The sequence below is a fragment of the Schistocerca nitens genome, chromosome 2 (assembly GCF_023898315.1).
Source record: "Schistocerca nitens isolate TAMUIC-IGC-003100 chromosome 2, iqSchNite1.1, whole genome shotgun sequence".
Classification (NCBI taxonomy): Eukaryota; Metazoa; Arthropoda; class Insecta; order Orthoptera; family Acrididae; genus Schistocerca; species Schistocerca nitens.
Genome location: NC_064615.1, coordinates 554,199,598 through 554,215,472, shown reverse-complemented (window position 1 = coordinate 554,215,472; position 15,875 = coordinate 554,199,598). Strand labels below are relative to the sequence as shown.

General features: G+C 37.9%; 1 protein-coding gene across 1 annotated transcript in view; it reads right to left on the bottom strand.

Annotated features, from left to right (window-relative positions):
- The window catches only part of LOC126236577 (mitochondrial uncoupling protein 4), a 437,887-nt gene that overhangs the window by 148,276 nt on the left and 273,736 nt on the right, over positions 1–15,875 (bottom strand). The window contains exon 5 of the mRNA XM_049945990.1: positions 7,917–8,039. Coding sequence (XP_049801947.1) covers positions 7,917–8,039 — 123 coding nt within the window. The remainder of the gene's footprint in view (positions 1–7,916; positions 8,040–15,875) is intronic.

Below are 15,875 nucleotides of genomic sequence, written 5' to 3'. Positions count from 1 at the left end.
TGACTTAGTTTTCAAAACACCAGATGTAAAAGCACACAATATTTAAGCACGTAAAAGGATTCTTGTGACACTGTACAGTGAAAACATGAACAAAAATACACTGGACTATGCTCATGGCCAAATAGTTCTCTAAATATACAGTAAAACCCAAAATTTACTTTTCAAGGCTATCATCTTCATGAGATGCCTTCTTCTACCATTCTTTTATGTCTGTCTACAAGTGCAGACTTGGGTGGATAATAAAAAGATTCTGACAGTTTGGGTGTGGATGCTACCAAGAAAACAGATGATTCCCATAACAATGAAAAATGAAGATTCAGACTCTTTACTGAGAGCCAGTTGTTGAAAAAAAAAAAAAGTAGGATTCCAATGCTCTGTCACTTGCAAATGTTGTGCCCATGCAAGTGAGTGTCTGCCTGAACCAGACCCAAATGAGAAGGTTGATGAGGGTATTAAGATGAAGGGAGAACTCTAATCGATAAGATCATTGCTGACGAGGAAGAAACTGAGCCCAGCTTGACTTGCCACCTGGACCAAAGAGACCAGGCCATAAACTTTTTTGTATAATTCTGTATTCTGCTACATGTTTTTCACTCATAGAAACTCCTGTTTCGTATGCAAACACATGCTTGGTATGAAATGTCATTGTACATAACAAAAAAATTTTGTCCTCCACCTACTTATACACCTGTATTGAATGAATATCCCACTGAAGACTGGAAGAGAGGAGTGGGAAGGGGAGTGATGTTCAGTCATTCAGTGTTGACAGTTAGAATGTTAAGACCTGTACTCTTTTAGAGGTATTCAGTGATCTGATAGTTCTGCAGTTCCTTTGAAGCTCTGAACAGGGGGGGGGGAATATTTTTACTCAGTATTTAAATAGGAAATTTAACATTCTTAAGAAAGATCCAAGGGCTTTCTGTTATAGGATGCAAGGGAAAAGTATATAGACATAACCTGGAAAAATGCTAAAATTTCATTGTTTTGTGTCTCCCTCAGAGTTAGCACAGAGTTTGCAAGGACAACAACTTTTATTCAAGACTTCAGATCATTATATACAGCATACTAAAAAATTCTGAAAATGCAATTTTTGAAAGGTTCATTGTACCTGTCAACTTGACTACACGGGATAACAGTTATCAATACAAACTAAAGCACAGTGTCTGACATAGACAACAACACATATCACATCATGTCAATTCTGTAAGATGATTTTACATGTCATTCAAATACACCTTTTTTTTTTTTTTTACTTTCAGTTAAATATACAACTGACATCAAGACATATATGTTGGGGCACTACTACTTTTTCCCTGTCTTGTTGTTGTAGAAAACTTGCCCATCCTTTGTTATGTCTTAATATGGCTGTATTATGAGGGCATCCTGAACAATGCTTAGACATGATCTCACAGACATATATCTAAGCATTGGGAGACCCCCAATGTGAAATAGCTATAAGACTTAAACAGGTAACACTTGATGGATGCATTTGATACTTTTTTCCAGGTGTGTTTACCTCAGTATCATGAGGGTATAGGAATCATGTAGCACAAAATAGAGTATTGATCTGTTTCTCTGTCTATCTAGAATCCTAAATTTTGTATACAGTAACTTTCCATTGTGTATTTAAACTCTCCATATTATCTGTTATTATTCACAGTGTTGTATAAAACACCTCAAACAAATGTTCCAAAAACACAAAGCAATTATACAGAACAATAGACAGAACTATTCAAAGGGAATTTTTCGCAAGTTCCTCCCGTCTAGCAGAGAAACTACTTAATTGAAAATAAAAACAAGTCAAAATAACCATGCTTGGTATCAGCTGGAGTGATCTATGAAAAGCTGAAACCCATATTAAATAAAAACAGAAAAGGTGTCAAACTGCAAAAAACGACATGGGAAGTCAAAATGAATTTAAAAGGAACCAACTGTCACTAACTGAGGAAGACTTTCAAAATGACGCTATCAGGAACTTCCATTAAAACTTCTGAAAAAAACCTCCAGACTTACCAACCGTCCAACTGTGCTTAAGAAATGAAAATCGAAAAATTACATGTACATGCATGCTCCGCAAGCCACCTTATGGTGTATGGTGGAGGGCACATTGCACCACTACTAGTCAATTCCCTTCTTGTTCCTCTCAAACAGAGCAAGGAAAAAATGACTTTCAATACATCATAATATGAGCTATAATTTATCTTATCTTTTTGGTCCTTATGTGAAATGTACATTGACAGCAGCAGCAAAATTCTGCAGTCAGCTTCAACTACTAGTTCTCTAAATTTTCTCAACAGTGTTCCTCAAAAAGAACATTGTCTTCCCTCCATGGTTCCTATTTTAGTTACCATGGCATCTCCATAACACTTGCATGTTGATCGAACCAACCAGTAAAACATCTAGCAATCTGCCTTCGAATTGCTTCATGGGGATCACAAACACTTAAGCAGTATTTAAGAATGGGCCATGCTAGTGTTCTATATGTGATCTCCTTTACAGATAATCCACACTTTGCTAAAATTCCCCCAATAAACTGAAGTCCATTAATTGACTTTCCTACTATTATCTTTACATGCTTGTATCATTTCACATCACTCTGCAATGTTACACCTAGATATTTAACTGACATGACTGTGTCAAGCAGTGCATTACTAATGCTGTATTGGGATGTTTCAGTAGTATTTTTCTTACTCATCTGCATTAACTTACATGTTTTTACATTTAGAGCTAGCTGCTTTTCATCACACCAACTAGAAATTTTGTCTAAGTCATCTTGCATCCTCCTACAGTCAGTCAATGATGACACCTTCCTGTACACCACAGCATCATCAGCAAACAACTGCAGACTGCTTTCCTGTACACCACAGCATCATCAGCAAACAGCCACAGATTGCTCTTACCCCATCTGTCAGATCATTTATGAACATAGAGAATAATAGCAGTCCTATCACACTTCCAATGGGCAATCCTGATGATACGCTTGTCTCTGATGAAAACTCACTATCAAGGACAACATATTGGGCTCTATTACTTAAGAAGTCTTTGAGCCTCTCATATTTCTGAGAACCTACTCCAGATGCTAGTATCTTCGCTAACAAACCTCAATGGGTCACCATGTCAAATGCTTTTCAGAAATCTAGGAATATGGAATCTGCCTGTTGTCCTTCATCCATAGTTTGTAGGATATCATGTGAGAAAGGGCAAACCAAGTTTCACACGAGTGGTGCTTTCTAAATCCATGCTGATTTGTGGACAAAAGATTTTGTATCTCTACAACATTTATTAATTCAGACTGAGAATGTGTTTCAGAATTCTGCAGCAACTGATGGTAAGGATATTGTTTTGTAATTTGCAGATCTGTTCTTTTACCATTTGTATATAAAGGAGTCACCTGCACTGCTTTCCAAGGTGCTTGGGACTTTACATTGGATAAGAAATTCACAATAAATGCAAGCTACATAATGGGCCAATGCAATAGAGTACTTTTTGTAAAGCCGAATTGCAGTTCCATTCAGACCTGGCAATTTATTTATTTTCAACTCTTTCAGTTGTTTCTCTATACCAGGAACGTGTATTACTACGTCCTCCATATGGATGTCTATGCAATGGTCCAACAACGGTATGTTTGTACAATCCTTCTGTGTGAATGATTCCTTAAATGCAAAATTTAAAACTTGAGCTTTCCTTTTGCTATCCTCTACTGTCATCCCAAACTAGTCGATGAGTAACTAGATAGAAGCCTTCACCCTGCTTAGTGATTCTACATAGGTCCAGAATTTTTTCACATTCTCCATCAGATCTTTTGCTAAGACATGATGGTGGTAGTTTATGCTTTGCGTATCGGTCTTTTTACAGACACACAAATCTTTACCAACATTTGGCTGTCATCATTTGCACACCCTCTTTTTAACCAAGAGGAATTTCTAATTTTCATTATAAAACCATGATGGATCTGTTCCATACTTAATGCACTTATTCAGCACATACTTCTCCAGGGCACAATTTCCAATCTCTTTACATTTTGCCCATAACTCCTATACATCCATCATACTGGAACTAAATGATGTCCATTCTCAGTCTAAGTTGTATGCTGACAACTGCTTATCTACTCGTTCTAGCAAAAATACTCTCCAAGCCTTGTTGAGTGATTTATTAACTTTAGTGACCATTGATGCTATGGTGACATCATGATCACTAATCCCTGTCTCCATATTGACACCATCAATAAGGTCATGCCTATTTGTAGCTACAAGGTTTAAAATATTTCCATTGTGTGTGTGTAGTCTAACTATCTTTTCAAGACAGGTTTGGAAAATGTATTCAAAACTACCTCACAAAACTGCCTGTCCGTACTCCCTACACTGAATCCATAGACTCCACATCTATACCCAATAAATCAATATCGTCTCCAACTGACATATGGGTATTTCCGCACTTCTGAGCATGGACATTCTTTCAATGACTGTAAAATTGTCATGGCCAAATTGGGTGGTCAATTAAGACACTAGACAGTTAGTCTGATTTCACCTAGACCTGACAGTCACACTCAAATTCAAACTCAACAGAGAAAATATTTTTATCGACTGCAATGAACATTCTCCCTCCTATGGCATCTCATCTGTCTTTCCAATATACATTCCATGACTCACTAAACATTTCATAGATTTTTACGCTGGTTTTCAATCAGCCCTCAGTTCCGAGAATAATCTGACTGCAACCAGTTTTGTGGAGGGCAGTAAATTTGGGACTTTGTTATGAATACTTTGACAATCTACTGATATAAAATTCTGGCAGGTGATGTGTCTTTACTTTGCATGTTATCTAATTTCACTATCCATGAAATTAACCCTGAACAATATAGCATTGCTTCTTGAAAAAAGTAATGTAATTCAACTTATCAATATGTAACTACAATGGAACCGCTATACGTGCTCATAGAATTGTATAAGAAAAAGATTTCTTTGTTTCACATTCTTGTCTCCTTCTTTATGTTCCTGGTCTTGTTGATTCTGATGTCCTATCTGATGATCACATAGAGATCACAGTCGATAAATAATTACTATAATTATCTGTAGTACTATTATCAATTTTGTCAAATATATATGCAATTATGTATGGTAGAATGTGTTTTTTGTTGGTAGCAAAACGTACCTTCTTTGACCCATAATCATCATTTACGTAATAATTAAATGTTGCCCTGGCCATTTTATCTAAGTTAATTGTTGTAGCGATGCCATTAATGATAAAATGATAAAAATGCTTTTAATAGTCATTCCTTGCAAGGAGTATTAAAGATAATTATCTTAATAATTACAGAATGGCATCTTGTAATATTTTCCATTTCATTTTTTAGGCCAGAGTTACAGTTTTATGAATAATAATTTTTGTTAATGTATAAGCTGCCATTGCACATAGGCAGCTATACTGGAGCATCAAGCCTCACAGAAAAAGAAATAATTAAGCAGTTTATTTAACTGGTTTATCACGGAACATAAAAGAAAGATTTTTTTTTAATCCATTGTGAGTAAGATGCATGTCTTCACATTGGAATACGTATGATATTTCTGGTGATAGCGCCCTGAGAAAAAATTAGCCATGTCCTTTAACCAATAAAAGAGAATTTTTAACAAAACATTTTCATTTCCAATTATCAGAATAATTTATTTCATTCTCTTTTGAAAAAAGCTTACGCAATAGCAACCGTGAAAACTGTGGAATATTAGCAAGCTATTTTAAGATGATGTAAAATTGTGACAAACCAAGAGCAAAATTTCTAGAAAGAAATACAGGATGCACTTACACAAACTGAGACCACCTGCCAGAATGGATGAAATCTAGAATATCATTAAAGATTTGAAGAATGATAAGGCCCCATAGGGAAGATTCAGTAACAGCTGAAAGATAGAAAATTGCATGTGCTGGAACAGCCAAGAAGATACACAGAGTCTTTCAAAAAGTCTGGGAAATAGAAGCTGCACTGAAAGATTGGAAAACAGCATTAATTCATTCAATCCACACAAAAAAAGAGATAAAATGGACCCCAAAAGCTGTAGAGGAATTTGCCTCATTCCAGTGACTTACAAAGTTCTTTCGAAATCGGTCTGGAAAGCCAACTGGATCAGCAATTATGAGAGTACAAAGGAGGGTTTAGAATAGGATGATTATGCAGAACAAATTTTAAACCTTCCATTTATAATCAGGTAAAAAAGAATGAGAACCAAAAGCATTTTAATATAACATTTGTAGACTTCAAAAAAAAAAAACATGTGATTTGACTGACAAGGAAACATTAATCAACACCTTAAAAGAGTTTGGAAACTTCTGAGGCTTTTGAGATCCAAATTGATGTAAGACAAGGAGATGAGTTGTCCCCAGTGCTGTTCAACTGTGTACTAGAAAATGTTATCAGGGAATAGAGGAAAAGAACAGAAAAAGAAGATGGAATTTTAACAAGCATAACCAGGAGAAAAGGGGTACTCTGAGTATTGATTTTTTGGCTTTTTCAGACAATCCTGCCATCTTAGCTGAATCTATAGAAAATGGAACAAAGCAGATAAATCTCCAATAAGACACAGTTTCAAAAGCTGCATATTTTTTGAAAAAGTGAAGTATACGGCAGATGCAAAGGAGGCACCAAAATACAGGATAACTGATTGTGGAAGATTAAAAAAGGCTACAAAATTTTAACATCTAGGTGAAATAATACAACCAAATGTGCTTGACAACAAAGAAGCTAATTGAGAAAGGGCAAGGAATATGGAGGTGGCCTTTCAGTTAACAGAAAGCCAGTATAACAAGAAATTTATTTCCATAAATGAAAACTACAGCACTACAACAATGTCATTAGATCAAAATGGCTTTATACTTCACAAATACTTCCGTTAAATAAAGCCACACAATTAGGTGAGATAGAAAAGGAACGAAAAATAATCAGGAAAATTTTGGGACCAAAATGTGACAATGGGAAATTAAGAAGTACTAATGAAGTTCATGAGAAAATATAATGTAGATTAGACACAATGAGGGAGAGAAGAGTTGTATTCCATGGACATTTACAAAGGCTAGAAAAAAAGAATAACAAAAAGAATTTTTAATTTTTTTGACAGAAACCTGACAACATTGACAGTCAAAGATGATTACGCAGAGCTGAGGGATGTGGAAATAATGGAGGAAGAAATAGGACAGAGAGAAAAGTTCATAACAAAAGTAAAAGGTATCAAGGGCTCCCAGGAGAAAACAAAGAAAAAGACAGGTGCAATGCGGACAGAAGAAGAAGGAGAAAAATAGGGAAAGAATGAAACACTGCAGGAAAGAATTAAACATTACTGGAAAGAAACAAAGGAGAAAATAAAGAAGACTTAAGTTACTTCATGTGCTCCTTAGGCAGCCAAACCAATAAAAAAAGTTAATAATAAGACCATCATATAATTGTTATCAGAACTGCTGCAGTTCACAGATGTCTCTCTAGTTTGGTAGCTAAAAAAGTAATGAGCTTAGAAATTGCTTTAAGAAATAAAGTAACAGACTACTGTTGTGAAACTATAAAAAAAGAGTAAGATGACAAAACAAGACCAATATGAGCAGCATAGCAAAGCAAATAAGACCATTTACTTCTATAAGAAAGGAACATTTACAAGCAATACTATGCTTGGTATTAAGTAAAAGAAGAACTTCATCTGTTCATCACTATTGCCCATTCTAGTAGTGGTTTGAATATGTAACAAAAACTGGTGCTATCACATGCAATTACTATATCAGACAGGTGTTCCACTGAGTATTACAGTTACTTTTGGTTATGCCAAGTCAAGTTCTATGGCTTGTGACACAAGAGTAACACTAAGCTTGTCTACCAACTTTGCTTGTATGTGCTTATAAAGCACATGAACTATCAGTTAATGCAGAACATGGTAACTCACCTTGGTGGTTTACCGAGTAGTCTTCTCTTCCCTTCCATTTGGATCTGTACCTTTACAAGGTCTGTAGGGCTAGCGACAAATTGTGCCAATGCTCCAGATGTAACACCACTAATGGCTGATTTCCTTTAAACAAATCATACAAATAATGGAAGAAAAATAAAAAAGCATATTAAGTAGGATATAACTCTTGGGGGAAAACACAGTAACAGATGAAAGTAAATACTGAACATATTACTTCAGAATTTGATATTTTTCTTGGGGTCACTATACTATAAATTAAAGAAGGAAAAATTTTGGGAAATTAAAAACATCATTCTTCCTGGTTTATACATATATGAATCTCTAATCTTCCCTAAGTCATATCAAGACTTCTGTACACTAAATACTGAAGTTTACAACTATGAAACAACAAATACATATTATTTTCATATAATGGAAAGTCCAGGTTGGAATCTATCCTTTCCATAATTGTTGACTTTTTTAATGCCATTCACACAAAAGCCTTGTACCAGAAAAGTTTACTGCACCTTCGAAAACCTCTGTTCAGTGCCATGCTTACCTGACATCATTATTTATTTCAAAATGGACATCCGTTTTAACAACATTAACATATAAAATGTTTTCTGCCAACCATTTGTAGACTTACTCGGTTATCCTCTTGACTCTGTCTGATATCCTTTAGTTTAGCCTTTAATCTTAGGTTAACTTGGTTGCGTCCAAGAACCAGTTAATGTGATATACAAAATTTGATGTTTCCATAATTTTGAATATGATTTTGTTCCTGTGATATAGTCTGTAATTATGACCTTGAATTTCTGTCATGAAAATAAATGTCCATTCGTTTATAGGGGATGATAATTAATGAAAAAAAAACTGCTTTAGTGTCCCTTGTATAATTTTACAGCCTACACAATCATAGGCCTTGGTCAAGTTACAACACTCCTTATACAGCTCTGACTCTTCATTTCTGAGGTCATATTACACTTTCCTTACAAAGAATCCTTCACTGAAGCCAAACAGAGAGAAAACAGACAAATTATTCTTAATAAAGACCATCAGTTTTCTGTTGACAGCTAGTTCTCTATTTAAGGAAATAAACACTGAAAGAAATAACATATATTTGCAATTACTGATTATTTGCTTAACCCCATTTCTATTGAGAACTGCTGCTTCTGCATATTTTGATCTGTCCAGAAATATGCCTTGAGCCACTTGTGGATTACAAAGACAGCAAAAGTGGGAGACAGTGTCCTGTCAAATCAGCATAAGATTCCCTGCTAAAATCATGTTGAAGCTGGAAGGATTATTTTTTTCCCACAACATCATGAATTTTTGCTTGGTGTGAGACTCTAATGTATCCATGTTTGGCAGTTTGAAATTAGTTCCTATCACTGTTCCCATGTTGCTGTTATAAGTAATCACCGAGGTTAGTGAACAGTGACTTTAATATGTTTTCATTTCTGCACTACTATTGTCTTGGTACTGAAACTTATTAATGTCACTTTATTATTTATTTCTTGTTTAATAATGCTCCAGGCTATTGATACTTTAGGATTAGTTATTTCATTTCTTGTTTTTACAAGAAGAAAATCGAGAAATTTGTGGTAATGTTTCAATTCTTGATTAGGACATATTCTCTGAACAAAAATGAACTCTCTCCACCTATTACAAGACACTTTAATTCCACATGTTTATTTATGCCTTCATCTACTTCTGTCCAGTCTTACCATTAACTGTTTCCGGGATGCACAGGATTCAGAGTGCTGTAGAAATATGTATAAGAGGGAAATAAATTTCTATTCTTCACAAATCTCTTTCTGTTCATCTTTCTATAAATTATTTATGTAAAGTATTTTCTTTCTGTTATCTAAAACTAGTTGGGCAACACATTTACTGGTCAATAAAATTCTTCTGGGTATGTGACTGCATTGTCACTGTATAAAGTTTTCCAACATTTTGGCCGCTGCCACAAATGGCCTTTCAGAGTATTTTTGCAAATTTATTGTTGATAACAAGTTCATTATGATAAGGCAATTCACTGTGTATTGTTTTAAATGCAAAATCTGAAAGTAATTAAATCTAAAATTATGCTCTAGGACCTCCTAAAATCAGCTGGAACTTTAATATAAAATTATTGCCAAGTATCATGAAGAAAAACACCAGCTGTCCAACTGCTTCAAGAAACTAAAATAATTGCCATTAGTAGTATATATGCAATCAATATCCCTAGTTTGCAGGTTTCTGCCATTTAAAGAGCTACAGAACGCAGTATCAACTAAACTCTACAGTCAAAGATTTAAACTACTTTTTTCTGTATATAGCCACAGTCCATTTCTTTCCACTAGTTTTCATCCATTTTAGTGTATCAGGCAAGTTTCATATGAGAATAACATCTCTTATTTTGTCTTATTGGTACGAGACCGACCCCCAGACTCCGATGATATAGTTGCTGAACAGTTCAGAGAAAATTTGAGTCTCGTAACAAATAAATACCCCACTTATATGGTTATAGTTGGTGGGGACTTCAACCTTCCCTTGATATGTTGGCAAAAACACTTGTTCAAAACCGGTGGTATGCAGAAAACATCTTCCGAGATTGTCCCAAATGCTTTCTCCGAAAATTATTTCGAGCAGTTACTCCACGAACCCGCGCGAATTGTAAATGGTTGCGAAAACACACTTGACCTCTTAGCCACAAACAATCCAGAGCTGATAGAGAGCATCATGACTGATACAGGGATTAGTGATCACAAGGTCATTGTAGCTAGGCTCAATACCGTTTCTTCCAAATCCACCAGAAACAAACGCAAAATAATTTTATTTAAAAAAGTGGATAAAGTGTCACTAGAAGCCTTCCTAAGAGACTATCTCCATTCCTTCCAAACTGACTATGCAAATGTAGACGAGATGTGGCTCAAATTCATAGATATAGTAGCAACAGCAATTGAGAGATTCATACCTCATAAACTGGTAAGAGATGGAACTGATCCCCCGTGGTACACAAAACAGGTCCGAACGCTGTTGCAGAGGCAACAGAAAAAGCATGCGAAGTTCAGAAGAAAGTGAAATCCCGAAGATTGGCTAAAATTTACAGACGCACGAAATTTGGCACGGACTTCAATGCGAGATGCCTTTAATAGGTTCCACAACGAAACACTGTCTCGAAATTTGGTAGAAAATCCGAAGAAATTCTGGTCTTATGTAAAGTACACAAGCGGCAAGACACAGTCAATACCTTCGCTGCGCAGTTATGATGGTACTGTTACCGATGACTGTGCCGCTAAAGCGGAGTTATGGAACGCAGTTTTCCGAAATTCTTCCACCGGGGAAGACGAATCGAATATTCCAGAATTTGAAACACGAACAGCTGCTAGCATGAGTTTCTTAGAAGCAGATACCTTAGGGGTTGCAAAGCAACTCAAATTGCTTGATACGGGCAAGTCTTCAGGTCCAGATTGTATACCGATTAGGTTCCTTTCAGATTACACTGATACAATAGCTCCCTACTTAGCAATCTTATACAACCGCTCGCTCACCGATAGATCTGTACCTACAGATTGGAAAATTGTGCAGGTTGCACCAGTGTTTAAGAAGGGTATTAGGAGTAATCCATCGAACTACAGACCTATACCATTGACGTTGGTTTGCAGTAGGGTTTTGGAGCATAGACTGTATTCAAACATTATGAATCACCTCGAAGGGAACGATCTATTGATACGTAATCAGCATGGTTTCAGAAAACATCGTTCTTGTGCACACACAGCTAGCTCTTTATTCGCACGAAGTAATGGCCGCTATCGACAGGGGATCTCAAGTTGATTCCGTATTTCTAGATTTCCGGAAAGCTTTTGACACCGTTCCTCACAAGCGACTTCTAATCAAGCTGCGGGCTTATGGGGTATCGTCTCAGTTGTGCGACTGGATTCGTGATTTCCTGTCAGGAAGGTCGCAGTTCATAGTAATAGATGGCAAATCATCGAGTAAAACTGAAGTGATATCAGGTGTTCCCCAGGGAAGCATCCTGGGACCTCTGCTGTTCCTGATCTATATAAATGACCTGGGTGACAATCTGAGCAGTTCTCTTAGGTTGTTCGCAGATGATGCTGTAATTTACCATCTAGTAAGGTCATCCGAAGACCAGTATCAGTTGCAAAGTGATTTAGAAAAGATTGCTGTATGGTGTGGCAGGTGGCAGTTGACGCTAAATAATGAAAAGTGTGAGGTGATCCAAATGAGTTCCAAAAGAAATCCGTTGGAATTTGATTACTTGATAAATAGTACAGTTCTCAAGGCTGTCAATTCAACTAAGTACCTGGGTTTTAAAATTACGAACAACTTCAGTTGGAAAGACCACATAGATAATATTGTGGGGAAGGTGAGCCAAAGGTTGCGTTTCATTGGCAGGACACTTAGAAGATGCAACAAGTCCACTAAAGAGACAGCTTACACTACACTCATTTGTCCTCTGTTAGAATATTGCTGCGCGGTGTGGGATCCTTACCAGGTGGGATTGACGGAGGACATCGAAAGGGTGCAAAAAAGGGCAGCTCGTTTTGTATTATCACGTAATAGGGGAGAGAGTGTGGCAGATATGATACGCGAGTTGGGATGGAAGTCATTAAAGCGAAGATGTTTTTCGTCGCAGCGAGATCTATTTACGAAATTTCAGTCACCAACTTTCTCTTCCGAATGCGAAAATATTTTGTTGAGCCCAACCTACACAGGTAGGAATGATCATCAAAATAAAATAAGAGAAATCAGAGGTCGAACAGAAAGGTTTAGGTGTTCGTTTTTCCCGTGCGCTGTTCGGGATTGGAATGGTAGAGAGATAGTATGATTGTGGTTCGATGAACCCTCTGCCAAGCACTTAAATGTGAATTGCAGAGTAGTCATGTAGATGTAGAAGAGAGAATTTCGCCAAAATGAGAATTCACTGAAGACAACTATAAAATTATGAAGCAGAAGTTCTGGCCATTTCCTACCTTCAGGAGGCAAAACAGCAGTACAGCTGACAGGCATATATAAAAATACATGAAACAACCCTAGCTTTTGGAGAGGCAGTTTCTTCCTCAGTGGGGAGAGAGAAATAGGTTGGAAAAGTTTAAAAAGTAAGAGCAGATCATTCAGACCACAGGATGAGAGGAATTCACGCGTTGGGGGGATGGTTGAAGACAGACGAAAGTGGGGGGAGGGGGGGGGGCAGTCAGAAAGAATAGGAAGCCAAACGCAGCCCTAGCTGTCCAATACCACTATATGAAGTCTCCCATAAAAGACGCCAACCATTTCCTGCAAACAAATCAGCCAGACTGTTATTGGAATCACAATGGCCCATCCCATGTCAATCTTTTCATGGGCACATACAAGAGGCATCTGTCAAGACCCAGAAGCTGGGTATTGTTACATTCCATCCTGGATTTTACACGTTTTCAAAATATTTTCGAATCATGGCACTGAAGTGGGACATGGGCACCAGTCCAGTATTCACCCAGTTGGATGTGGGGAAACCATCTACAAACAACATCCACGTTGGCCGGTACTGTGGCTCTCATCATGAGTCCATCAGACAAATTTGATCTGGAGATGGCACACCTCCATGAATCTCAGAAGCAGTATGCTAATAAATCCTACAATATTGGAGGCAGGGCAACTTCTGAAACCATGCATGTTGCTTATCAATTGCCTTGTGTCCACTGTACATCATTTTACACAGGAATGACTATCACTAAAATGGTTGAGTGCACAGTGACATCAGAACCACCTGCCTAGGGGACACCCAGTACGCATTTGCTGAACATGTTCTATAGCATGACAGGTGAAATGAGTGTCTGCTACACTGCATGTGCTATTTGGATCCTCCCATGCTCACTAGTTTCTATGAGCTCTGGAAATGGGAACATGCCCTGCAATACATCCTTGATCCCAACACCCTTATGGACTTAACCTCTGTTAACACATTTTCCCTTTCTTCATTATCATCATGTTTGAATCATATTTCCACATGCTTTTGCCTGCATGCACATATTTTTAGAGGTCTTTTCTGTTATCCAACACTCCTCACAACCACTAAATGTCTTCATCTGCACATTTCTCATGTCATTTCCCCTTTCCCCAATGCCATCACTGTCACGATGGTCCCCAGCTCCATCTTTCTGCACCAGTCCCAAAAAGCATCCCTTTCCTTGCCTAAAACCCAGTACCACATCCTGTTCCTTAAATGCTGCCTAAATCAAGGAACCTCCCCCCCCCCCCCCCCACAACTGCAAAACCATGCAAGTCCCTGGCTCTCACAAACTCGGTACGGCAAAAACATGTCTCCATTCACAGGCAACTCAGAAACACCTATGCTCCTTCTGCAAGAAACTGCTGCTGTGCAATCCCCACTACATATATCACATCTCTGAAATTTAATCACTTGCTTTCCATTACCTGGAAGAGCATTCCAGACACCACCTCCATATATTATCCAACCTGCTGACCCAACTGCCACCTTGGAGTGCCACTATCCATGCCCCTATCCTACCCACTGTGTTTCTCCTCATCAACCTCTCATAACACCAAGAGCCTGCCTAGCAGACCTTTTCAATTTGCCACATCCCTCCAAACTCCCTACTGACACTCCACATGCAGAGCCCAAGCAATTCCAGAACACTGTTGTTAACTTTTCCACCAAAATCATCAGCCCCACAGAAGTTTCAGTTCCATCCAAAGACCTCAGATTTAGCCTTGCACTCAAATTTAACTTTGCTGGGCTTATCCAAGACCTATTCTTCTTCTCTCAATCCCTGCAATGGAAACACATCTTTCCCACCAAAACCTTCAACCAAAGGCAAACTAATTCCAACAATAAATCCTGCCTCTCCCAATTCATACCACCATCTAACTGTGATCCTCTCCCACCCCCATCTGATCACACCATGATCACCTTCCATGAATTCCTTACCTCCAACTTGGCCTCGCTACCATTCCTCTGATCCCTTCCTAAGAACACCAACTTTTCAGCAGAGGAAAGGAGAGCTATAGACAGTCTCAAAAGAGATCCTGAGCTAATCAGCCTCCATGCAAACAAAGATTCCACCACTGTCATGATGAATCACAGTGACTAAATGGCAGAAGGCCACTGCCAATTGTGTGAGTTGTTACCTGTCAGAGTGATCCTGTCCCAGAAGTCAAACATAGCCTCCAATCCCTCCTTCAAGCTTAGGGCCTTCCCAAAACCTCTCCTCAAATCTACTTCCCTACTCAACCCTGCAACACCCTGCATACCCACTTTCGATATGCTCCACTAAATTTACAATCCAACAATCCTGGACACCCCATTGTAGCTTGTTACTGTGCCCCCCTGAAAAGACTTTAGTCCTCATAGATCAGCACCTTCAACAAATTGTCTGTAATCTAGCCTCCCATGTGAAAGATACCATCCATTTCCTTCACCGACTCTCCATCATCCACACCCCTTTACCTTCGAATTCACTACTGGTCACTGTTGATGCCTCTTCCCTATACACCAACATCCCTCATGTCCATGGTCTTTTTGCAATTGAACAATATCTTTCTTAAGATCCTTTTGACTTGAAATCTACTACCTCATTTCTCCTACACTTTACTAAATTATCCTATCTCACAACTACTTCTCGTTAGAAGGTAAGGTACACCAACAAATCCATGGCACAGCTGTGGGCACCCGCATGGCATTGCCCTATGCCAACCTGTTTATGGGACATCTAGATGGAGATTTCCCTAAATCGCTTTACACAAATCCCTTTGAAAGGGCATGGCCAATTTCCTTCCCCAGTCTTCCCTAATCTGAGCTTGTGCTGTCTCTAATGACCTTGTTGTTGATGGGGTGTTAATAACTAATCTCTTATCCATTTATAGGACATTTTCCTTGCCTCCCAAAACCCCAAACCCTTGATCTGGTTCAAGTTCATTGATATTCTCATTTCTTCACAAACTCAAAAC